The sequence below is a fragment of the Euprymna scolopes genome, chromosome 29, assembly GCF_053919585.1.
Source record: "Euprymna scolopes isolate OS-2025 chromosome 29, ASM5391958v1, whole genome shotgun sequence".
In the NCBI taxonomy this organism is placed as follows: Eukaryota; Metazoa; Mollusca; class Cephalopoda; order Sepiida; family Sepiolidae; genus Euprymna; species Euprymna scolopes.
In genome coordinates, this window is record NC_136510.1 from 5,946,497 (window position 1) to 5,973,545 (window position 27,049).

Sequence of the window (27,049 nt, forward strand, 5' to 3'; positions counted from 1 at the left end):
TCTATAAAGTTAAAAGTGAATAAATTTCACTTGATGAACAAACAATGAAAGATCAGAAGCTCAAACATTTTTAGTTAGAATTTTTTTATAATCCAAATGTTGATATGCTGTAAGATGAATTATTAATGTTGAGAAAATCCTAAAATACTAGTTTAAAACAACTTATTGCATTAAACCATTTCTTTTTAATAATATATCACAAGTTGAAATGTAAATACTGATTGTTACAGCAAAAAAAAAAAAAAAAATCTGTTTAATTTGCCTATTTTCGTGTACCACGAGTGAAATAATCTCGGTAACATCTGAACTGATTTTCGAATAAAATGTTAACTGGCAGGTTTATCTCCCTCGTGACATTATGAACATTTATTTTTCTTTGGATCCTACTCAAAAGTTTTTATATTAAACATTAAAAATCAAACCTGCATTTTTTTTTTTCTACCATTATTCACCCCAAACAAGGCTCAGTGTCACTTGGATGTCTATTTGGGATCAAATCTGCAAGGACATTATGTAGTGAGTTGAACAGTGAGATGTCTATTCACTTTAATTTCTGCACGTCATTAGTCAGAAGCAGGAAAGAATTGCAACATCTACTAGTTTGAGGGAAGAAACTATGAGAGTAGAAGGTTTTCAGGTATCTAGGGATTTCTACAGTGCAAGGGGTGGGATTTTGCTGCTTGTTAGATTAGTCGGGTACTTATGTTGAAGGAGTACAAGTACTAAGAGATTGTCAGCACACTCCATACTTGTAAAGCGGGCACAGGGATGCAACATATCAGTGATGGGGTTGGAGTTTAGTTGATAGTGCGGGACTTTTTTTTTTCTTTTTTTCTTTTTTTTTTGTAACCCTGTCTAAGAGTAAAAGATTAATTCTAGATGCATGAGCAATACTCCATACATGGACAAATGGTGATATAGGGCACTCTCAAGTGTGAGTAATTTTCTAGCATGGTAGGAGCCCATCTTCTTTGCAGCAGCCTTGGTAATCTCAATATATTTGTTCTAATTCATGTTGCCTGTGAATGATAAGGAGTTTGCCATGACTAATAATACACTACCTGAAAGCTCTTCATTCAATCAACGATTAAGAAAGTTTCTTGTAATTGTTAATGGAAAGCACGTTAAATGTTGCCATGTTTTTAGCAATTAAAAAGTTAAAACTAATACAAACATACATATTTAAATGCAAAGAACATTGTAGTCATCATAAAGCTTACCTACTTATTCTACTGTTCAACCTTGAAAGATTTTGCAGGATACAATAATAAAAAAGAACTATGTAAAAAAAAAAAAAAAGACTTTTGTATTACCACATGCTTCAAAGAGATGCAAAGATTATGAAGATCATAAATTTTTTTTTAAAAAAATGTTTTATTTCTGTATATGATGATATAATATTCTTTATGGTCTCGTCATTTAAGTTGGCTTCCAAAAAATATTTTGAAGGTAAAATATTAAAATTTTAAATGTGATTTTTCTATATAATGTAATGTAATTGACCATGTTTGTCTCCCTTTACTGTGACAGTTGAGCAGATTGTTTAAGCTGCTTTTTAAGTAACAAACAAGTTTATGATAATTATGCTCTGGCTGATGAATCACATCTGTCATCAGAGCTCCAGAGAAATTCACCGGTTTGCAGTTGGTTATGAGACTGACATGGGCTTCTTCTTGACCTTTGACTATTTCTAACCAAACCTGCAAGGGAGGATCTTAATGTTTTTATTTTAGCTTAGTCATGGTTACAATATGAAAACAGTTGAATTGACTGACAAAAAAAAAATCTACTTCTTTCACTTGCTGATTTAAAAAAAAAAAAAAAAAAAAAAAAAAAACAATAACAGGTGTAGTATCCCCAGTGAAATCACTTCTACAGATGAGTAATTGACTAATCCAAGATTCACCAGACTAGCATAATCTGTTATTTATTATGGATCTGGCTTTGCCATCTGTGAAGGGTAGGTTATGTTATGGAGACAAAGATTTTGTCTGACTTTAATTTGGGCCAAATGTAGTGAAGTCTGTAATGTTACGCTGATCTCAGACAAAATCGGAAATTGTTTGGACTGATGCAACAATATACTGCTTTCAGTCTTGTGAAAATGGAATTAATAATGGATGTGGGAGGGGGGGGGCTAAGAGGATGACCAAAACAATTGTGGTTGGATACCCTTCACCAACATCTCAAAATGACCAAGCTTCACCCTGGTCAATTATCATGTATGGTGGCGGGCAGAACCTTATACAAACTGCTGCAGATGATAGATGCAGGCAAAATGAAGTCAGAAACACATTAGATTTTGAAATTAGATTTTTATTTTTGAAAATAACTTACAAGAATTAAACACAGCACATTTTTTTCCTTCTATTTTCTTACCTGATATGTTTGTTTCTATATAAAATTGACATATAAAATATTTTCATTTCAGTTTTTGAATCGTTTAATGATTATGTTAAAGTAGAAAGCCTTGATGGAGATAACAAATATGATGCAGGAGAACATGGGTTACAAGTAAGTATATAAGTGACCTATATTTAACGTGATTCTCTTCAGTTCTATCGTCTTCTAATTTAGCGTGTTTCTCAATCTTATGCTGATCATGGCTCCCTTCAATCCAATGTGAATAATTTATGACCCCTGTTGAATTCTTATCACCCATTCCTCACTTAAAGAGGGAAGTGAGTGAATAGTTTATTTGAATAAACTTATTTTCCCCACGAAGATGCTGAAAGATTTATCAACAAATGGGTGAATTTAAAGGAAAAGAGTTTCAAATTTTAAGAGATTCCAAACCAGAAAAAAAAAAGCATCTCATAAAATGTAAGATTTATTTAACAGTGAACTTTATAAATTTAATATTTTAATTTTAAATAATTATTTGCTACAACCTATTCTATATTTTGTGTGTTCCCTCAAAAAAATGATTTCCATTGAGAAATTAATGCTTTAGGCAAAAAATGTATTTTTCTCTTGTTTTATTGATTTTCAGGATGCTGAGAAAGGGGTGATATTCCTTAACTTCCCTCCCGTGTTGCATCTTCAATTGATGCGATTTATGTATGATCCTGTAGCAGATGCTAATATCAAAATTAATGACAGGTTAGAAAAATTTATATTTTTTATTTTATTTTTTTTTTAAGAAAAATCACTGAATTTGTACGGAACTAAGAAAAGGAAAGAAAATGCTTCACGTGTTAGATGGATAGATTTAGACTTGGAAAACAGCAATTCTTCTCCCTTTGTCAGAAACATTGCTCATGCGAGGACTAAAGGACAAAATAAGGAAAGCAAAAGTTTACTCTTTGCAAAAGTGAATGAACATAAAACCCAAAAACGTTTATCACACAATTGTGCAAAATTTCAAGAGAATTGAATATTTAAAAATAAAATTAGTTCATAATCATTTTGACGATCTTGTTGCATCATTTCTTCAGCAATGTTCAGTTATATTCCTTTGTAATGCCGAGTCCTCAACAAGTGACACTTGCAGAATCAATTTGATCACATTGTGTAACATGGTTTTCAAATGTGATTCAGCATTGATCCATTCTCTCCGTACAACATGTGTTAATGGTTTAAACAGTTTCAGGAGATTCAGTCTCTGTGAAAAAGAAACCAAAGTTCAGGAACAGTTGAAACGTTTCAGAGGCAGAGTTCATAAAAATGCATCCAGCATTTTGAATGAAGTCTAAAAATTAAGCTAGTCCTTCCTCTATTCACTCTCCGATATGTATGAAGAAGGCATTTACATTTGAGACTATAAAAGATTAGATACTTATGAATAATGATAAGAGGAAATTAATGGAACATATCAATTTATTCTCCAGATCTTAGCTTTTTTTTTTTTATTTACTTTAATTTTTATTTATTTATTTAAAAAAAAAAAAAAAAAAATTTGTGAAAATATTTAAAAAGATGTTTGTTGCATCACCATCCACTAACAAGCGAGATAAGAAGTAAAAGGTGTTTGTGCATAGAATACTTGTGATTTAGGGGATTTTGTTTTAAATAAAAAAAAAATTAAAATTTATTTTTAATATCGTGTAATTTAAATCCCTTTCGTGTAATATATAAATATTTTAAAATAACATTAGCTCGTGTATATTTTCTGATTCTACTCTGAGAATTTAAAAAATGACAAAACTGTCTTTTGCCTCCACCTAGGTTTGAATTTCCAGAGAGATTGAACTTGGACACTTTTTTACAAAAGAAAGAGAAAACCCCTGCCAATTATGTTTTACATGCAGTTCTGGTACATAGTGGTGACAACCATGGAGGCCATTATGTCGTGTATATAAATCCGAAAGGAGATGGCAAGGTAAGTGTTGACAATTAGTAGATTAGGAAAATTATAAGAAAAGATATTTTTAAATAACTGTTACTTAGGCATTTAATTAATCTTATTTATTTACTACTAGCAGGGGGTACCCAGCGTTGTCCAATCAGTTAATATGCTTAAATGATATTTTAATTCATGCAGATTTTGTATATGTTATTATAAAGCCAATTCTCTATTGATTATTATATTGTACCCAATATATAGTAGTGATTTCAAAAGTTAAAAAAAACATGCCATCAATTAGAATCAAAACCCAAACATATAGTGTTCCAGCCTTAGTCGTTATCATTTAAGCTATTGTCAGTTGGATAAGAAATAGTTAAATGAATTAACATTAACGTATAAATATATAGTTGTGCATACAAGAGAAGTTTCGGTTCACTTATGCCTGCCACGTTCCAATTTCCTTCAATTCTGACCCTTTAGCAGCTATTTTTACCTGCTAAAAACTCATTAAAAAATGGTCAACAAAAAATGCAGACATTTGACCCATCTTACGCCACTTTGTAACTCATGAAATGCAGTTTGGAAAAAGTGGGGACAGACAGACATGGTTTTATAAATTAGATTATAAATGAATGAATATGCCGTATTGCCATTTTTATTTTTTTTTTAAATTTGTTACTAAAACATGGTTTAGGTAAGAAGTTTTTTTTTGTTTTTTTTTTTAAGTGTTACTCTAATTTATGTGATTAAAAGAAAAATTAACAATTTAATCAAAATATATTTGCAAACAAAACTTTTTCTAATACTTAAAGGGGGGGGATACATGCAATAAATGAATATCTGAACGATTTCAGTACTCACAGAACAGTCGATCCAAAATATTGGAGAATTCTAAATCAGTCGGAGAACTAGCAAAAGTAATATATGATTTGTATACTGTGGAAAAAAAACAAACAAATGACACTAAGCATGTGAAGGATTGTTATCGTTAGGATTAGATTGAAAAAAAAAACAAAAAAACATTTTAGCTCCTTAAAAAATAGTTAGCCCCTTCCCCTCCAAGCTTTCAAATCAGAACTGCATCAACTATTTCCATTAGCAACTGTTTTAACTGCGTAAAGACTTATAAAAAAACAGTCCACAAAAAATGCTATCATTTGACTTGCATTGCTCTGCGACCTTCTGTATGAGACGAGACCTGGTTTGAAAAAAAAATGACAGATATAGTGAGTTTTGAGATTAATTGAATATTTGTTAAAATAAAAAATTTGATAGTGTGAAATAAAATAAATACCTTTTTTATGACATTAACTCCACTAGAATGCATTTCTGTTTCATTGAAATTATTTTCAATTTCTATAGGAGAAACCAAAGATATAATCACATAACTTACCGGAACTTATCAAATGACTATTTCATAAATATATTATATGGCGCAAAATAATTTAGATGGTTGGCGTGTCATAAAAGTAAAAACAATATCAATTATTGTACAACTAAACCATTTTAATATTTTGTTTAAAAAAAAAAAAAATATGAATGAAATTTGGAAGCATTTAAACTGTGAAATAGAAAATGATTTAAACTGTTTTATCATTTTTACCAAATCGTCATTTAATTAAGATTCAAAGTTTTAAAAGCTATTTACATCCAAAAATTTTAGATTTAAACATTACCCTACCAAAATTAGTTATAGCTTTTAGTTTAATTTATAATTTAACTAGCGGAGGGGTACCTGGCGTTGCCCGAGTGTTTGAAGGTGTGTGTGGTTGTTAATGAAAACCTAAGAATAAGCGAAATAAAAAAAGAAAACAGAAAAACGAACGTTAAAACTTATCTGAAAAATAACAAATCAAAACAAAAACATTTGAGCTATCAACAGATAAAGATTTAAAATTAAACAACTTTAAAGTTATCAATGAATTTGTACATCTGCAAAAAAAATAAAAATGTCGGCAAGTTGAAATGTATATTTTACATTTCAACTTTCTAACGTATTTCTGTATGCATTATTCATCCATCCAAACAAAGATTTTACTCGTTATGAACCATCTTTGGTGTATGATTACTATTTCCTGTTTCTTTCAGTGTTATGTGACTAGTAGTTTAATCGTTTATAGGTTAAAAATTTATGCACATACTGTTTTATTTATAAAATAAAGACTAGAATTAAATGTCTTGCTAAAACTATCATCGTTTTGTTACAATGTTTTAAGCTTTATAAGAAAGTAGTAGAAAACCATGAAAATCTGTTTTAATTTTCGTTTCCAGTTATGGCATTGGCTTTATTTGTATGAATGTAACCTACGACTTTCAGTTTATCTTGTCGAACTTGGGAATCTGCACAGAATTTAAGATGGAACCCTTTATTTAATTCATGGAAGTAGCATTCTCCCCGTCCGTCAGCCATGACTGGGGTAGAAGTCCGAAGTAATTAGCAGCTGTATTTTAAATATCATCCACACAGAAGAATGTAATCCTGAGTTTCACCAAGTACTTTATCCACTACGCCAAAAATAATACAAAGTAACACAGGATAAGAACATTAATAAAAAAAAAAATCCATTCTCATTAAAAAAAATTCAGAAATGTCGATATCGGGATTCCGCTCAATGTTTTCCGTCATAGAAAATTTAGGTGGTAGGCAGTTCTGATTGAAAATGGAATCTTACATTTTCTGTGTAAAAGTTTGACTTTATCGGCTGCTGTAGAAATCACACCTCTGGTTCATTGACAATGGTTATGATAGAAGCCACGCATTGATTCAGGAAACTGTTGAGCGCCAAAACTGTTGGGAGCCAACCCTTTGTTTATGCACTCTTGATTGGTAGAATTTAATATTTTAGAGTTGATCTATAATAATATCAAAGAAATCTTGCACTCTATTCATTTTAAGACGAATCTAGTAGATTTCAGTTTATTGTACATAAAATGCATGATAATTCAGTATTTGGTCTTAAAAAGGTGAAATTCATGCGAGACCAAAAAATAGATTTTTACAATTTTTTAGATTCTTAGAGCATCAAGCTCTTAATATAATGTAATTATTGAGATATTTTTTTAGAAATTTTAATTTCTATATATGAGAAATAAAATTACAAATGTAACTGTTTGATTTTATATGAATATTAATGCAAACACACACACACACACACATTAGTTTCTCTTTAGTATTTCAAAAATTTGAATGTGATGTTTTTTTTTTTTTTTGTTTTTTTTTCATCTCTTACAGTGGTGCAAATTTGATGATGATGTTGTCTCCAAGTGTACAAAGCCAGAAGCAATTGATCATAATTTTGGTAGCCATGATGACGATATTACAGTGAGACATTGTACAAATGCATACATGTTGGTCTATATCAGGGAAAGTTTAATGGGTAAGATCTCATTGTACTTGCTTTGTATTGTGTGTGTGTGTGTGTGTCCGTCCGTCCGTCCATCCCAGTTATAACAAAAAAAAATTTGCTGTACCATCCATCTTTTTGGTTCTTCATTATAATAGCAAAATTTAAAAATTGAAATATTGAATTTCAAGTAAAACCAATGGTATTTGTCATGTCACAGTAATGAAAACATCCAAAAATTATGAAAAACGATAAAGTAGAAAATTATTAAAGAAAACAGTTTTCGAGATATTTGCAAGTTACATTATAATATACTGAATAGCACACAAAGCAGGGGTGATAATTGATTTCTGAAACTTTAAGAACTTTGGCCAATTTGGGAGAAATGAGTTATTTCCCTTGTATTTACATACGTTAACGGTAAACGTGATGAAATATTTTCTTTGAATTATGGAAATACTTATTTTCTGTAGTAATACAGTAATATTTAATTGCAACATGACAGTTAAGAAAATAACATTGCTTATATTTGAAAATGACATAAAAAATGAGTAGTTATTGCTTTTTAATAATGACTCAATTTTCTGGCCGTTGGATTTTGCTATTATAATCAAGAACCTGTCTTTTCTATTTCTCTCCATAACGACCCCCCCCTCCTTGTCTCCATGTTCAATTGAATAGCAATGAAGTAGTTAAAAAAGCACCATTGAGTTTATGCATGGCACCTTCTTATTACTCTATCTTCCTCCACTTTTTAGTGACCATGTGGAGTAAAAAAAAAAAAAAAAAAAAAAAAAAAATTATTACTTTAGCATGTAATGCATCTTTTTTTTAAATTTTTTTTTTATTCAATTTTCACTCCAAACAAGGCACAGTGCCACTTTGAAGCAGGGGGCTACTATTAGGGAATTAATTAGCGGGGTCATTATGAAGGGAGAAGAGTAGAAAGATGTTTAACATTACACTTGAACTTCTGCATATCATTGCAGTTGGGAAAGCAGAATCCCGGAAGGGAGTTCCAAAGACCCGCAGTTCTGGGGAAGAAACTATTGGAGTAAAAGGCTTTCTTGCACCTAGGGATATCTACTGTAAAGGGATGAGACTTAGTAGCTTGTCGGGTTTGACGGGGGTAGTTACGTCGGGGAGGTACAAGTGTTTGCAGTTCGTCAGAGCATTCACCATTAAAGTATTTGTAGAACAGGCAGAGGGATGCAACATCTCGTCGATGGGACAGAGGTTGAAGCCTAGATGCCAGTTCAGGACCTATCAGGTTGGCGACTCTTTTTTGAACCCTGTCCAGGAGCGAGAGACAAGCAGCAGATGCACCAGCCCAGATGTGACAACAGTATTCCATACATGGGCGAATGGTTGCCTTATAGAGGTATAGGATACTGTCAGGTGTAAGTAGTTTTCTAGCACGGTAGAGGGAGCCAACCTTCCTTGCAGCAGCCCTGGCAATGCTCTCAATGTATCTATTCCAGTTCATATTCCCTGTAAACGTTAGGCCGAGGAGTTTAAAAGAAGTACTTTCAGGCAATGTGTTCTTGGCCATTGCTATTGGTGGTAGAGAAGGTTTCTGGTAATTATTGAAGGAAACAAGCTTAGTCTTAGCAGCATTGAATGTGACCAACCATTTTTGTCCCCATTCCACTACGGATTGGAGGTCATCCTCTAGTGTTTCTGCCATTTTCTTGGATATGTGTTCATTTGTTTTCCCCTCATATCTGTTATAGAGAGTGGTGTCATCAGCAAATATACCCATCTCCGAAACAATATTATCAGGGAGGTCGTTTATGAATATCAGGAATAATAGAGGTCCAAGGATAGACCCCTGAGGTACTCCCGCATTTGTCATATTGTTTGGATGTATGTCCGTCGAGGACAACTTTGATTTTTCTATTACTTAAGAAGGATTTAATTACATTATGAATTCTTCCAGTGATTCCATATGATCTAATTTTCCTTAGAAGACCATCGTGCTATACCCTGTCAAAAGCCTTAGATATATCAAGGGCCACCGCTCTACCCTCCCCTGTTTTATCCAATGAACGGTATATATGTTCAGAAACTACAGTTAAGATATCTGCTGTTGAACGGGCTTGCCTGAATCCATATTGTTTGTCAGTCAGGAGTTTAGCAGCTGTTAGGTGCTGGACTAGGGCTTGATTAACTAAGGACTCAAATATTTTAGCGAAAAGTGGGAGGAGGCTAATGGGGCGATAATTTAGTGGGTCAGTTCTTTCACCAGAATTCTTAAAGACTGGTACCACAGAGGCGTTTTTCCAGCAGTCGGGAAAACAAGATTCGTTATGGCATTGTAAAGTTTGGAGAGAACTGGAGCAACCTCGGCAGAGCATTTTTTTAATAGCACAGCCGGGATGAGATCTGGTCCACATGCTTTTGAGGTGTCTAGGTTTTTTATAATAGCATGTACCTGAGAAGGGGTGATAAAGACTTCTTATTACTCTATCTTCCTCCACTTTTTAGTGACCATGGAGTAAAAAAAAAAAAAAAATTATTACTTTAGCATGTAATGCATCTTGCAAAGACCAGTTTGGTGATTTTACTGTATGTTCTTTGCCATGAAAGATGGATTACCTGAAAGCTATTACAGCTTGGTTATCGTATTGATACTGTAGCTTTATGAACTGTCTTTGTTATAAAAGATAGACTGCCCAAAAGCTGGTGGTAGCATGACTATGCAAGAAATATCGTTTTGCAAAGATACACTACTGGATTCTATAAATGAAGGTATGTTTCAGAAGCCCTTTTACGAGATAAAAAATTTTCACAGTAGACTGGTTGAGTTTTGTAAGAATGAAAAAGAAAAAAAAAATCTCAACTTTGTTTATGGGAACCTCTAAATGAAATAAAAATTATTTATCACCATAACCTGATCAGGGTCATACTGAATCTTGTGATTCGTAAGTTGCATCATGTGTAGTTTCTGACCTTTCTGGATGCACACACAGAATCAAGATTTTTCTATAATAGATATCTAATAGACGTGTTCTAAATAAAATGATAGAATTTGTTGTAAAATAAAAACCAATACTTATAAAAATGTTATTCACATTTAAATTGTTTACAAATTCGATTTGTGATTGCCACCATTTTATGATTTTTGTAGTCTGTATTTATAATCTGGTTTCAAATAAGACCATTTTTTTTTTTTTTTCTGAAACCACATACTTGGCATATCTGTGGCTTTATCTTGTTCAAAAATGTCTCCTGTCAGACAAGATGAAACGATATGCAAAAAGCTGTCACAAATTAACGCAAGTAACTGCAATTGTTGCAAAGTAAATGCAAAATGTTTTACACTATTCATAAAATTTGAGGAATACATGTACAAAAAAATTTATGGCCCCTGTTCAGAATTTCCCCTATTTTAAAAAACAAAAATTAAAATATGTATAATGTATGTACCCATGGCGGAATGAAAATGTCATATTCCAAAAATTAAGTAAATTGATCAATTAGTTTCATTTTTAACTTAGAAAATCAAATTTATGATTAAGCAAAAGAGGGAGTCTCGTCACCATCTTGAAAAAACAAGGGTAAATAACTCCATAATAATTCAGACTTGCTAGACCTTGGGCCGTTATTATTCCTGATTTTCATAAATGACTTCTCTGATGAAATAATCTCTGAAATGGGTATATTTGCTGACAACACCACGCTCTAAAACAGGAACGAGGGGAAAACAAACACACATCCAAGTAAATGGCAGAAACCCTAGAGGAAGTAGTAGTTGAATGGACTCAAAAATGGAAGGTAATGTTCAATGCTGCCAAGACTAAGTTCGTTTCCATTAATAATTAAAAAGAAATCTTCGCAACCACTAATAGTATGGCTAAAGATACATTACCTGAAAGTACTTTCAAACTCCTTGGCTTAACGTTCACAGGGAACATGAGTTGGAACATACATTGAGAGCATTGCCAGGGCCGCTGTGAAGAAGGTGGGCTTTCTCTATCATGCTAGAAAGTTACTTACGCCTGAAAGTATCCTGTACCTCTAAAAGGCCACCATTCGCTCATGTATGGAGTATTGTTGTCACATTTGACTGGTGCATCTGCTACTAGTCTCTCACTCCTGGACGGTTGAAAAATCTCACCAGCCTGATAGGTCCTGAACTGTCATCTAATATTCAAACTCTGTCCCATCAACGAAATGTTGCATCCCGCTACCTGTTCTACAAGTATTTAGTGATGGATGCTTGGACGAACTACAAGCTCCTCGATTAAATACTCCCAACAAACTCCACAAGCAGCAAAGTCCCACCCATACACAGTAGAGATCCCTAGATGTAAAAAAGTCTTCTACTCTATTTCTTTTCAGAACTACTAGACTTTGGAATTCCCTTCTGGGTTCCTGCTTTCCCAACTGTACTGATATGCAGAAGTTCGAGTGTTATGTGAACAGACATGCTGCTCAACTTCCTACACAATATTCCTGCAACTTATGCTTCTGATAGTAGCCCCCTACATCAAAGTGGCACTGCACCTTGTTTGGGGTAACAATGCAATAAAAAAAAAAAAAAAAATCATTCTTGTAATGCCTACGATTTCCTATCAATCAGTTATTTAAAAATGATTTTCTTTATAAAAAAATAAAACAACTTCATCGATTAATATAATTTTTGGAATATGATCTTTTTGTTCCATCATGGTACGTACATCATAAAGATCTGTGTTTTTGTTTAATATGGGGCCAGGTGTTTCTGGACAACCACTAAATTTAAATATTCCACTTCTCGTATGTGTTTTGTTGTCTCTACCTGACTTGTATTCTAATTTTATCCACTGTTAATTCAATATTTGTTGAAATCAATTACAAAAATAAATCAACCACAATGCATTTTAGTTTTTTTTTTTTTTTTTTTTTTTTTTTTTTCATTTTAATGGAGGTCGGGGTAATTTAATTTTGTTACAACCATAAAAAAATTTACAGAATATTAATTTGAATTTTGTGACTATTAGTCACTTGTACATATCACGCTGGTCAGGTTGAGACGGATTCTTCTCAAAAACGTCCGAGTTAGGTCACATAAGGTTAACGAATCCTGATTCTGTAATTGACGACCAACTACTTCACTAGTTTTGTAGTGTTCAACTCTAGGATAAGGGTAATTTTGTGTACAGTAATCAATGGGATAGTGTTGCAGTATTCATTAGTATTGGAGATTTGATAAAGTGTCATTACTTAAAGGGGCGGTTTGTCAGGAATTTGTTTATGTTGGACTTGAACACATCCATGCTGAAGTCAGGAGGGAAACAGGTAAGCGGTAGAGTTCAACAGGCTTAAATGCAGAGCATGCAGATGAGATTTTCCAGGTTATTGGGAAATAATTCTTAAGTCAATATTTAAACAGCTTTGTAAGTATGAGAGCTAGGTTGGGTTGAAACTTTTCAGCACTATCGTTTGAATGAATATTTTGTTTTACTGGAATCAAGGTGTTTGATTAACTTGGCAACATCACACAGATATTTGTATATTGCATAGCGTGTTTTCTGATACAGGAGGAAATATTGGGGGTTGGCAGCCTTATTCGCATAGGATAGAATTAGCTGTAAAGTTCTTGGTTAAGAGTTTGGCTTTGGCTGATGCTGACAGGTCCATTGATGATGGTTGAAATAGAGCACACGCTTCTGTTTAGGATCCGGTTTGCTATTTGCCAAAACTGGTGGGAACCAAGCCGCTGCTCAACCGCTTTGGACTTGACAGACTGAAAACTCTCTTGCGTTCTTCATTACTCTTTTACGGTAGTTGCTGGCAGTCCTGAAAGCAGCTTTAGTCTCAGTACATCTGTTATGTTGAAAGCAATGGAAAAAGGGATTTCCGGGCGCAATGGCAGCAGCACATTCTGGAGAAAACCACGGCTGGCTGTTAGGTTTTACTGGAATTTTTTTTGAGGGTATGAAACGATCTATACCTACAATTAACCATTCTGTCAGGTCTGATACTATAGAGGACATTAATATATTTTTGAAACGCAGAGGTAAAGCTGATAAATGTACTAAAATTATCCCAGTCAGCCACAGAGTATCTGTATACTGTACGATGTATGAGGACTTATTACATTTTTTTATCTTAACTGATACAACAGAATGGTCGGAAGATCCCAATAGAAACAGAACGGAAAATGAACATAGCTCGGAGCAAGTTGTGGGGAAAAGATCTAGGAGACGTGCATACTCAGTGTATACCTGTTGTGAACATAGCTGTATTTTACTTAAAGATTAAGGACATTTTTTGTCTTACATTCACAATTTCAGAAGGCCAGTACCAAGTCATAATAACCCTATCCCTACATCATCTTTTTTATTGCATCTATTTGGCAACCTTTTTTTTTCTTTTTCCCTAGAAGAAGTTTTACAACAAGTAATAGAAACCGACATTCCTGAAAGTTTAAAGAACAGATTAGCAGAAGAACGGTAAGTTCCATTTCAACTCTTTAAGAATATTTTCTAGTTTTTTTTTTTAATTACTTTCAAGTTGAACTGGCACATCTTGTGTAAAAATTAAATGAAAACCGTAATTTAATTATAATTTTAACACTTTCTGATTGAGTTTTGTGCATAATTGACAACACAAATCTACTAAATCATGTGATCTATGGAAAATATTTTCTTATATAGAATAGCAGGATAAACTGACGTTGTCCAGGATTGAATAAGGAGCCCATCTGTCCTCATGTACTCGGCCCCTAACACTATCTTTTTAGGGCATATTGCCACTTGGCTATAAGGAGCAACTATTTGAGATCATGTCTGGGAAGTTCAGCAGTGAGGTGTCTGTTTACATTTAAACTTCTGCGGATTATTAGTATGAGAGGGAATTCCAATGTCTAACAGGTCAAGGGAAGAAACTATTAGAGTAGGACACTTTCCGGTATTTAAGGACTTCAACAGTGAAGGGGTGGGATTTTGTTTGTCTGGAGTATGTACGTCGTAAGGGCACAAATACGAGTTCATCAGAGTAGATTCCATTAAAGTACTTGTAAAACAGACACACGGATGCAACATTGCAGCAATAGCTTGGCTGATAGTTTTGGATTTGGGACTCTTCTTTGAACCGTGTCTAAGAGTGAAAGCCTAGTGGCAGATGCTACAGCCCAGATGTGGTAGCAAAGACTCCATATTTGAGCAAATTGTGGGTTTATAAATAGATAGGATACTCTTTAGTGTGAGTAATTTTCTAGCACAGTATAGGGAGCCTACTTAGGCAGCAGCCTTGGCAATATATACAATGTATATTTTCCAATTCATGTTACCTATAAAGATTAATAAGCCTAATAGTTTGAACAATGAGTCTTAGTAGTATTAAATGTTACCAACCATTTATATACCCATTCCACTTCAGACTGAATGTCATTTTCTGAGGTTTTTGTACAAAAAAAGAATTGGATGAGACGCGATATAAGTTATGAGACGTGATATAAGTGAAGCAACATTGAAATGTTAACTTTGTTTTTGAAGTTTTTCAATGGACAACCGACGTTTCTTAAGGTTATAACGGAGAATCCTGTGCACTCGTTCAATTCTTGAAATACTTGTTAACATTTTTTTTTCTTTTTTCTTGGTACTGTTATTAAGTCCAAACGAAACATTGTCGCTTGGATATAAGCAGCTACTATATGAGGAGGCAATGTCTATGAAGGCACTATTAAGGGAGTTGAGATGCAAGATATCTGTTCACATTACATTTAAACTTGGCATGTCAGTACTGTAAGGGAAGCAGGGAGGTAATTCCAAAGTTCAGTAGTTTATAGGAAGAAACTGTTAAAGTAGAAGCTTTCCAGCAGTGAAGGGGTGTGATTTAGCTGCTTACCAGGTTAGTCACAAGTATCACTAGTACTAAAACCGGCGTATAAAGTAGAAAATTTTATTTTTATGAATGTCAAGTGCAAACTTTGATCCCACAATGTGTTATCCTTCCATTTTAATCAAAATGAAATAGCTTATCTAAATACTAATTTACTTTAAAATATATCCAATTATGTGTGTCTATCGTAAAAAAAGGAGTTTGTAAATAGACAGGAACTAAAACTTTAGGTATTATCTTGCCAGTTTTTAAGATGTTTCCTTGACGTGATCATAATCCCCTTTACGTTTTCAATATCGGACTTGATTGTTTCACATATCTTTATTTAAATCTTTTTTCTTTTTTAAATCAACATATGAAGACGTGTGGAAGCTCAGAAACGCAAGGAACGAACAGAAGCTCATCTCTACATGAATGTTCAGGTGGTCACTGCCGATCATTTCTGTGGTCATCAGGGTAACGACTTATTCGATCCAGAAAAAACTAATTTCAGGTGAGTGACATTTTTTTTATCTCTGCTTTAATGTCAAATTCAGATTTCTATTAGATTTTTTTTTTTTTTTTTAAACTGATTATTTTTATAAAGCAACAATTTATGAATTTCTAAATATTCTAGAACTATTGGATGGGATTTAGTTTTTTTTTTTTTTTTTATTAATAAATTGTAATAAAGTATAGGGTAAACCGAAAATTGGTTACTCAGAATCAATTTGATTCATAATACAATTTAGATCCAACTTTGAAATTTTAATTAGTGTTTTTATTAGTAGTGTGTGTGTGTGTGTGTGTATATATATATATATATATATATATATATATATATATACACCATGAACTCAAAACTTATGGTTTCACCGTCTGTTAAAAGCTATTACTTTGCATGTAACACATAAGGGAAAGTAATTCAGTGTGTGTGTGTGTGTGTGTGTATATATATATATATATATATATATATATATATATATATTCAAAGGAGTGTGTGTGTGTGTGTATATATATATATATATATATATATATATATATTCAAAGGAGTGTGTGTGTGTGTATATATATATATATATATATATATATTCAAAGGAGTTAATAAGAGTAGCATTTGATTCAAGTATATAAATGTATTATCAGGGGTAACTAGTGTTGCTCGGGTGTGGAAAGTTTTTATGGTAATGGTATTGAAGAACGAAGCCCTAAATAAAAAAAAATGATTCGAACAAATTAACCAACAAAGCCCTGGAAAAAAAAATTAAATTTCTATTTCTTTTCATAATTAATATTAATTATGAAAAGAAATAGAACTTTAATATTAAAGTTCTATTTCTTTTCATAATTAATATTAAAGTTCTATTTCTTTTCATAATTAATATTAAAGTTCTATTTCTTTTCATAATTAATATTAAAGTTCTATTTCTTTTCATAATTAATATTAAAGTTCTATTTCTTTTCATAATTAATATTAAAGTTCTATTTCTTTTCATAATTAATATTAAAGTTCTATTTCTTTTCATAATTAATATTAAAGTTCTATTTCTTTTCATAATTAATATTAAAGTTCTATTTCTTTTCATAATTAATATTAAAGTGCTATTTCTTTTCATAATTAATATTAAAGTTCTATTTCTTTTCATAATTAATATTAAAGTTCTATTTCTTTTCATAATTAATATTAAAGTTCTATTTCTTTTCATAATTAATATTAAAGTTCTATTTCTTTTCATAATTAATATTAAAGTTCTATTTCTTTTCATAATTAATATTAAAGTTCTATTTCTTTTCATAATTAATATTAAAGTTCTATTTCTTTTCATAATTAATATTAAAGTTCTATTTCTTTTCATAATTAATATTAAAGTTCTATTTCTTTTCATAATTAATATTAAATTTCTATTTCTTTTCATAAATAATTAATATTAAAGTTCTAATTCAAAATTTTCTTTTCATGATGACAAAATTTTGTTTGTAGGATTTTCAAAGTCAAGAAAACGGCAACACTCATGGAATTTATGGAAATGTTGTCTGAAAACTTAGTAAGTCCATTTTGATTCTCATTTTATGATTTGAAAGTGAAGGAAAATTTACTTTTATTTTTTATGCTATTTGCTTATATTGGAAATATTTGATGTTGCTGTTTTAAAAAACTTTTAACAGATGTTTTAGTTTGAGATAAAGTTGAATAATGTCCACCTAATTTTATTTTTTGGCCCATCAGAAATATCCAATTGAAAAAATTCGGCCATGGCCATTCCAGTCTCGAGAGAATTTAACAGTTCGGCCAACAATATTGGACTTGGAAGGAGATATTAATAAAACTGTAAGTACCTCTCTCTTTTTTTTCCTCCGGACTTCATTTGTCTTCAGAAACTATCTGCATTCGTACATTTTAAAAATGTAACTTTTTATTTATATATTTTTATGCTTTGTTTTGGAATGAGGATTGGTAATTCGGATCATTAAAACTGCTATCTCTGATGTTATTTTCACAACATTTCAGCCAATGTAATTTCCAACCTTCTTCAGGTGTGTCTTATGAAAAATGCAGAAGTTACTCATTCAAATTTTTATTGGAAATCATTTATTTAAAAATAAATATTATTTTATGCAGTTCTTTTCGGGTGTATAAAGATTGCGAGATATTAAAAATTAAGTATTAATGTTTTATCAAAAACTGTAAACAAAAAAATGAATTGTCACTTAGTTGAAAGACCAATTAAATTTTCCAAGGATTTTTTTTTTTAATCTATGTCAATTCTAATGTTAAAAATGTATTTAGAATGTTTCCTTTTCCAAAAAAAATTTCCATCATGTTTAAATGATTAATAATTTAAAGGATTGTTTAAATTTTTTTTTTTTTTTTTTTTTTTTAGGTGCAAGAATTGGCTGAAAATGATAACCCATGGACTGTGTTTGTTGAAACTCTCACACCCGAAAGTACCAGCTCTGGTTTGCCTCCGTTTGATAAGAAGTGTAAGTGTTTATTGGTATCTCCATGAGTCTAGGTAGGAAGGAGACACAAAGCCAGTATTTAATGAGAAAAATGCAACTCTTCAATATAAAATGTGGAAAAATGTCCTCCAGCTCGTTGCTAAGATTGACATAAAAAGCAAATGGCTGCTCCCATCTATCCTCTCATTCATATATGAAACTTTGGATATATGAGTTCATTCCGTATGTACTCCTAAACAACTGGGACATTTTTTGTTGTTGAAATTTCACACAAGTGTACTTTATGCGCCTGATACAAAACATATCTAAGAAAGATAGGTTTTGTTTGTATCAAACTGGTTTTCCTTTGCGGACAGACGCCACACTAGACGATTTGAAAATCATCTCTTATGTTCATGGTATTATAAAAAACCTAGACACCTCAAAAACATGTGGACCCTATTTCATCCCAGCTGTGCTATTAAAAAAAAATGCTCCACTGAAGTTGATCCAGTTCTCTCAAAACTTTACAACAAATGTCTTAATGAATCTTGCTTTCCTGACTGCTGAAAAACTGCTTTTGTGGTACCAGTTTGCAAGAATTCTGGCGAAAGAACTGACCCATTAAATTATCTCTCCATTAATCTTCTCCCGCTTTTCACCAAAATATTTGAGTCCTTTTTTTTTTTTTTTTTTTTTTTTTTATACAGTGATCACCACTTATCAAGGCCCGGAAGCCACTCAAGGATAAGGGTTATTGCAAGTACATTACGTTAGTGTGGAGATTTGACAAAGTGTCTACCTAAGGGGGCGGTTCATTAGGAATTTGTTACGGTTGGACTTGAAGACATCCAAGTTGTAGTCCGGTGGGAAGCAGGCAGACAGAACAGACTTCCACAGGCATGCAGTTCTAAGAAAGAAGCTTTGTTCATGGAATCTGCGTTTTGATTTAGGCACAGATATAGAGTGGGGAAAATTTTTCACAGTGGATTCAGCTAGACGAGTGTTTTTCGTGAAAGATTGGTGAGGGGGGGACCAGAGATTGGAGTTCAGAGGAGCACCTGCCATGGAAATAACGATAAAACAAGGATAGGCTCGCAACGTCTCTTCTGTGGGAGAGAGGTTGCAGAGTAGAGAAAAGGACATCCCCCACTAAGCCACAAAGTCTATTTTGTACTCTGTCAAGGCAGGATAGGCTGTTTTTAGCAGCTCCTGCCCAGATATGGCAACAGTATTCCATCCTTGGACGTACTTGGCTTTTATATAGATAGAGAATTGCATCAGTAGTGAGATATCTTCTGGAGCGGTAGAAGGATCCCACCATCTTTCCAGCGAACTTGGCAACAGACTTGATGTACGTGTTCTATTTCAGATCAGGAGTAAAGGTCAAACCCAGAAGCTTGTCAAAACACGGAGCCTCACCCAGACGAGAGCCATCCATCACAATTGATGCCAGATGGGGATCAGATCGTTGATGATGTAAGGATAGGAGTTTGGTTTTAGATGCATTAAAGGTAACCAGCCACATCTTCCCCCACTGAACCACGCGCTCGAGATCAGAGGAGAGAGAATCAGAACTTTGTCATTTACAGCCTTTGATGTATTGCCGTAGATGGTCGTGTCATCAGCATAGATGTCAACGAATGATTTAAGTATGTGTTTAGGGAGGTCATTGATGTAGATCAGGAAGAGAGTTGAGCCCAGGATTGACCCCTGAGGGACTCCAGCATTTATATTGCAGGCCTCCAATTTTTGTCCATCTACCACTACTCTTATGAGCCTATCGGAGAGAAATGATTTAATGATTGAGAAAACATTTCCAGTTATACCGTAGCTGGAAATCTTGCTAAGTAGACCCTTATGCCATACCTTGTCGAAGGCCTTTGATATGTTAAGAGCAATTGTCCTAGAAAGGAAGCCTTTGTCAAGAGATTCAGTAATCCTGTGGGATATAACCTTTAGCACATCTGCGGTAGATCTTGCAGAGCGGAATTAATCAAGCTCTAGTCCACCACCTTACAGCTGCTAAACTCCTGACTGACAATCAATATGGATTTAGGCAAGCCTGTTACATAGCAGATATCCTAACTGTAATCTCTGAATGTATATGCCATTCACTAGACAAAACGGAGGAGGATAGAGCGGTAGCCCTCGATATATCTAAGGCTTTTGACAGGGTATGGCACGATGGTCTTCTAAGGAAAATTAGATCAGATGGTATCACTGGAAGAATACATAATGTAATTAAATCCTTAAGAGAAAAATCCAAACAATGATATAAATGCGGGAGTAACCCAGGGGTCTATCCTTGGACCTTTATTATTCCTGATATTCATAAATGACCTCCCTGATTGTTTCGGAGATGGATATGTTTGCTGATGACACCACACTATAACAGGCACGAAGGGAAAACAAATAAACACATATCTACGGAAATGGCAGAAACACTAGAGGATGACCTCCAATCTGTAGTTGAATGAGGACAAAAATGGATGGTCACATTCAATGCTGCTAAGACTAAACTGGTTTCCTTCAATAATTACAAGAAACCTTCTCTACCACCAATAGCAATGGCCAAAAACACATTACCCAAAAGTACTTCCTTTAAACTTCTTGGCCTAACGTTTACAGGGAACATGAACTGGAATAGATACATTGAGAGCATTGCCAAGGCTGTTGTGAAGAGGGTGGGCTTTCTCTACTGTGCTAGAAAACTATAAGGCCACCATTCGCCCATGTATGGAGTACTGTTATCATGTTTGGGCTAGTGCATCTGCTACTTGTCTCATTCCTGGACAGGGTTCAAAAGAGAGTTGCCAGCCTGATAGGTCCTGAACTGTCATCTAGGCTTCAGCCTTTGTCCCATCGATAAAATATTGCATCCCTTTGCCTGTTCTACAAGTATTTTAATGGTGAATGCTCCAACGAACTACAAGCCCTTGTACCCCCTCAACGCGAATACCCCCCCCCCCCCCCCCGACAATCAGCAAAATCCCACATCTTCACAATCGAGATCCCTAGGTATAAGAAAGCCTTCTACTCCAATAGTTTCTTCTCCAGAACTATTAGACTTTAGAACTCCCTTCCGAGATTCTACTTTCCCAACTGTACTGACATGCAGAAGTTCAAGTGTAATGTGAACAGACATCTTGCTACTCCTATTCCTTTACAATACTCCCGCAACTTATGTTCCCGATAGTAGCCCCTACTTCAAAGTAGCACTGTGCCTTGTTTGGGGTGAAAATTGAATTTAAAAAAAAAAAAAAAAAATTCTCTTCAATAAGTATCGATAATTGAAAAAAATCAGATGAAAGCAGGAACAAGTGACTTTGGACTAAAGTTGACGCCTTATACAGCATAACATCACATGCATTTTAGAAGTTTTACTACCGCACAAGCTGAAAGGCTAGGCATATAAAATCAACAGTAGGTTCTTTGATATGACTGGTGTGTTCAGAATGATTGTTTCTGTTTAGAGCACAATTGAAGCATGATACTTGACTTTTGTAATTTAATTTTTAAATCAAAGCCATTATATAAAAGTATTGTTATAAAATCAACAATAGGTTCTCTACAGTGCAATGTAGACTAATGTATTGTGGACAAGATCACTGCAGGGAGACATATGAGGTTTCCTTATAGTGCACCATAGTAGGTCCCCAATTAGAGCAGGCAATCGATTTGATTATCATTCAATTCCTATCAACATTGGGTCTACTTGCTAGTATGTATGTGTGTATATATATATATATATATGTGTTTGTGTGTGTGTGTATGAGAAAAGAAATTAAGACTAAGTTAAAATTTACAATTAAATTTATTGTTCGACTGAATACTCCAAAAACATTTTCCGAAGTCCTTATTCCGCAGAATTTAAAAAAAAGATGCTATTCTTCTCATTAGAGGACAGAAAGAAATCAGCAAATTATAATTGTAGCAAAGCTAGAATATGTTGGTTAAGGCATTAGATGAAACTGTAATTTATGATAGTCATTAATTGCAAAAAATGTACATTTCCTTTGAAAAAGGAAATATAGAAAAAAAACAAACTGGGAATAAAATTACAGCTTGCCTAAAGACTCTTTCAAAGGTAATCCGAAAAGCGAAAGAGAACTTTTAGAAAGAATCCAATAGTCAGTCTTCATGCAAGCTGCAATTTTATTCAGTTTGTTTTTGTTTTTCCACACTTTTATGATTTTTTTTTTTTTTTTTTTTTATAAGGAATTGCATTAAAATAACTTTTAGCATGTGACATATTTATATAATTGTTTTTCTTCCTTTCAGCTGATGTCCTTATTTTTCTCAAGTTGTACGATCCTCGATCAAAAAGCATATCATACTGTGGTCATCTTTATGTACCAATTTCAACACGAGTTGGTAAGGACTTTTGCATTTGATTCAAATTTGTATTTTTGTTTATTGTTCAAAAGTTGTTTTAATCTTTTCTCATCATTCAATTGTTTTAACAGCTGAAATCCTGCCTGAATTGTGTAGAAAAGCTGGTTTCTCCCCTCATACACCGTTGATTCTATATGAAGTAAGTTTTGCTTTTTTGTCTTCCCTAGCAATTAAAGAGTGAAAGTTTTTTACAAGTGCAGTATGAGATGTTCGAAATTATTTGGTACATCTTTATATAAAAATACTTATCTAGGACTAGAGAGAGGCCTTTCTCTCTCTCTCTCTCTCTCTCTCTCTCTCTCTCTCTCTCTCTAGACCACACTTTTCTTTAGATGCCTCTGTCTCTCTAGACGCCCCTCTTCCTTTCTCTCTAGACGCCCCTCTTCCTTTCTCTCTAGACGCCCCTCTTCCTTTCTCTCTAGACGCCCCTCTTCCTTTCTCTCTAGACGCCCCTCTTCCTTTCTCTCTAGACGCCCCTCTTCCTTTCTCTCTAGACGCCCCTCTTCCTTTCTCTCTAGACGCCCCTCTTCCTCTCTCTCTAGACGCCCCTCTTCCTCTCTCTCTAGACGCCCCTCTTCCTCTCTCTCTAGACGCCCCTCTTCCTCTCTCTCTAGACGCCCCTCTTCCTCTCTCTCTAGACGCCCCTCTTCCTCTCTCTCTAGACGCCCCCTCTTCCTCTCTCTCTAGACGCCCCCTCTTCCTCTCTCTCTCTCTAGACGCCCCCTCTTCCTCTCTCTCTCTCTAGACGCCCCCTCTTCCTCTTTCTCTCTCTAGACGCCCCCTCTTCCTCTCTCTCTCTCTAGACGCCCCCTCTTCCTCTCTCTCTCTCTAGACGCCCCCTCTTCCTCTCTCTCTCTCTAGACGCCCCCTCTTCCTCTCTCTCTCTCTAGACGCCCCCTCTTCCTCTCTCTCTCTCTAGACGCCCCCTCTTCCTCTCTCTCTCTCTAGACGCCCCCTCTTCCTCTCTCTCTCTCTAGACGCCCCCTCTTCCTCTCTCTCTCTCTAGACGCCCCCTCTTCCTCTCTCTCTCTCTAGACGCCCCCTCTTCCTCTCTCTCTCTCTAGACGCCCCCTCTTCCTCTCTCTCTCTCTCTCTAGACGCCCCCTCTTCCTCTCTCTCTCTCTCTCTAGACGCCCCCTCTTCCTCTCTCTCTCTCTCTCTAGACGCCCCCTCTTCCTCTCTCTCTCTCTCTCTAGACGCCCCCTCTTCCTCTCTCTCTCTCTCTCTAGACGCCCCCTCTTCCTCTCTCTCTCTCTCTCTAGACGCCCCCTCTTCCTCTCTCTCTCTCTCTCTCTAGACGCCCCCTCTTCCTCTCTCTCTCTCTAGACGCCCCCTCTTCCTCTCTCTCTCTCTCTCTCTAGACGCCCCCTCTTCCTCTCTCTCTCTCTAGACGCCCCCTCTTCCTCTCTCTCTCTCTCTAGACGCCCCCTCTTCCTCTCTCTCTCTCTCTAGACGCCCCCTCTTCCTCTCTCTCTCTCTCTAGACGCCCCTCTTCCTCTCTCTCTCTCTCTAGACGCCCCCTCTTCCTCTCTCTCTCTCTCTAGACGCCCCCTCTTCCTCTCTCTCTCTCTCTCTAGACGCCCCCTCTTCCTCTCTCTCTCTCTCTAGACGCCCCCTCTTCCTCTCTCTCTCTCTCTAGACGCCCCCTCTTCCTCTCTCTCTCTCTCTAGACGCCCCCTCTTCCTCTCTCTCTCTCTCTAGACGCCCCCTCTTCCTCTCTCTCTCTCTCTCTAGACGCCCCCTCTTCCTCTCTCTCTCTCTCTCTAGACGCCCCCTCTTCCTCTCTCTCTCTCTCTCTAGACGCCCCCTCTTCCTCTCTCTCTCTCTCTCTAGACGCCCCCTCTTCCTCTCTCTCTCTCTAGACGCCCCCTCTTCCTCTCTCTCTCTCTAGACGCCCCCTCTTCCTCTCTCTCTCTCTAGACGCCCCCTCTTCCTCTCTCTCTCTCTAGACGCCCCCTCTTCCTCTCTCTCTCTCTAGACGCCCCCTCTTCCTCTCTCTCTCTCTCTCTCTAGACGCCCCCTCTTCCTCTCTCTCTCTCTCTAGACGCCCCCTCTTCCTCTCTCTCTCTCTCTAGACGCCCCCTCTTCCTCTCTCTCTCTCTCTCTCTAGACGCCCCCTCTTCCTCTCTCTCTCTCTCTCTCTAGACGCCCCCTCTTCCTCTCTCTCTCTCTCTCTAGACGCCCCCTCTCTCTCTCTCTAGACGCCCCCTCTCTCTCTCTCTAGACGCCCCCGTCTCCCTCTCTCTCTAGACGCCCCCGTCTCCCTCTCTCTCTAGACGCCCCCGTCTCCCTCTCTCTCTAGACGCCCCCGTCTCCCTCTCTCTCTAGACGCCCCCGTCTCCCTCTCTCTCTAGACGCCCCCGTCTCCCTCTCTCTCTAGACGCCCCCGTCTCCCTCTCTCTCTAGACGCCCCCGTCTCCCTCTCTCTCTAGACGCCCCCGTCTCCCTCTCTCTCTAGACGCCCCCGTCTCCCTCTCTCTCTAGACGCCCCCGTCTCCCTCTCTCTCTAGACGCCCCCGTCTCCCTCTCTCTCTAGACGCCCCCGTCTCCCTCTCTCTCTAGACGCCCCCGTCTCCCTCTCTCTCTAGACGCCCCCGTCTCCCTCTCTCTCTAGACGCCCCCGTCTCTCTCTCTCTCTAGACGCCCCCGTCTCCCTCTCTCTCTCTCTCTCTCTAGACGCCCCCCGTCTCCCTCCCTCTCTCTCTCTCTCGACCCCCCCCTGTCTCCCTCACTCTCTCTCTCTCTCGACCCCCCCCCCCGTCTCCCTCCCTCTCTCTCTCTCTCTCTCTCTCTCTCTCTCTCGACCCCCCCCCGTCTCCCTCTCTCTCGACCCCTCGTCTCCCTCTCTCTCTTCCTTTGGTTATGGTTTAATTTTTATTTTTCATTAACAAAGAATGATCATGTTTGTAAATTTTCTTTTCTGCAGGAAATTAAACCAAATCTGATGGAAAGAATTGATGTGGATCAATATTTTGAGAAGATGGAGGAACTTATGGATGGTGATATCTTTGTCTTTCAAAGGGATGAACCAGATTTAGAAAATTATGAACTCGCCACAGCCAAAGACTATTTCAGGTAGACATCGTATTTTTAATCAAACTAATAAAAAAGAATATTCAAGGTCATTCGATATTTAAATATTACACTTTTTTTTTTTTTTAAAGCTATTTTATGTTTGCTTTTTCTTGTTTTTTAAAGGGACCTCTTCTATCGAGTAGAAGTAAACTTCTGTGATAAAACTATTCCAAACGATCCCGGATTCACGTTGGAGTTATCCTCACGCATGAACTACGATCAGATGGCAAATGCTGTGGCTGCACATTTGGCCACGGATCCATATTTGCTCCAGTTCTTCAAAACGCAAGGGTAAACGGCTTCGTTGGTTTATGAAAATATTTTTAACCTTTTAACTTTACTAATCAAACACTTCATTTTAATGAGTTTTTAATTTATTTAAAACTAAATTTTAAAAAAATAAAATAAACTGGCAAAAGTTAGAGCCTGTTGACTTTGAATGATAGTAAGATATGGTTCATTTTTTGCTTATTTTTGCATTAAATGCTCATCCCTATTAATCCCTATGCATCAAATTGATACCATAATACTTAGTTCGCTGCACCTTATGACAAAAGTCCATATAAAGTTCATCCAGATTGGCCAGTAGTTTCCAAGGAAAAGTGGAACAGACAAGTGTACAGTCAAAATCTCCAGAGAGGGTAGGGGTGTATGCTTAGCCAGTGTTCACATTCACTATTTGTTGACATATATGTATCTACATAACATAATCATGTTGACACTTCAGCAACATTGAGCCTGGCTAGTACCAGATGGGTGACCATTTAGGCATAACAGGTGGTGTATGTGCTCTCCGCTTATCTTGGCATTGTTTCCAGTCATCCTGAACTTCCACTTGCCACTGGTATTTAACAATGTTGGCTCAGGAGAGGCGTGGTTGGAGATTGTGCAACTCTTGCCACAAAATTATTCCACACGCAGGCCTCCTTACAATGGATATCCATAGTCTGTCATGACGCGAGGAAGCTACCATATACGTACGTATGTATGTATGTATGAATTTGTGTGTGTGTGTATGTATATATATATATATATATATATACACACACACACTAAATGTGTATAATATGTATTACTATTACAGGAGATCATAGAATTAAATCAGTAATTTAATTTTTCATATATAAATTATCTTTTCCGATGACTTGAAGAAAAAAGTAAACAAAATGCCGATCATTGACATATCACAGTGGAT

At 35.7% G+C, this 27,049-nt stretch overlaps 1 protein-coding gene across 8 annotated transcripts in view; it reads left to right on the forward strand.

Annotated features, from left to right (window-relative positions):
• The window catches only part of LOC145252466 (ubiquitin carboxyl-terminal hydrolase 7-like), a 132,164-nt gene that overhangs the window by 95,105 nt on the left and 10,010 nt on the right, over nucleotides 1-27,049 (forward strand). For 6 of the 8 annotated variants that reach the window (XM_080111885.1, XM_080111891.1, XM_080111890.1 and 3 more), the window contains 13 exons: nucleotides 2,432-2,514; nucleotides 2,993-3,102; nucleotides 4,168-4,321; nucleotides 7,521-7,665; nucleotides 14,003-14,072; nucleotides 15,824-15,955; nucleotides 17,423-17,486; nucleotides 17,669-17,770; nucleotides 18,324-18,423; nucleotides 22,666-22,758; nucleotides 22,851-22,918; nucleotides 25,706-25,854; nucleotides 25,978-26,145. In XM_080111885.1, the coding sequence (XP_079968011.1) occupies nucleotides 2,432-2,514; nucleotides 2,993-3,102; nucleotides 4,168-4,321; nucleotides 7,521-7,665; nucleotides 14,003-14,072; nucleotides 15,824-15,955; nucleotides 17,423-17,486; nucleotides 17,669-17,770; nucleotides 18,324-18,423; nucleotides 22,666-22,758; nucleotides 22,851-22,918; nucleotides 25,706-25,854; nucleotides 25,978-26,145 (1,438 nt within the window). The remainder of the gene's footprint in view (nucleotides 1-2,431; nucleotides 2,515-2,992; nucleotides 3,103-4,167; nucleotides 4,322-7,520; nucleotides 7,666-14,002; nucleotides 14,073-15,823; nucleotides 15,956-17,422; nucleotides 17,487-17,668; nucleotides 17,771-18,323; nucleotides 18,424-22,665; nucleotides 22,759-22,850; nucleotides 22,919-25,705; nucleotides 25,855-25,977; nucleotides 26,146-27,049) is intronic. The other 2 variants (XM_080111889.1, XM_080111886.1) reach the window with 1 other exon arrangement.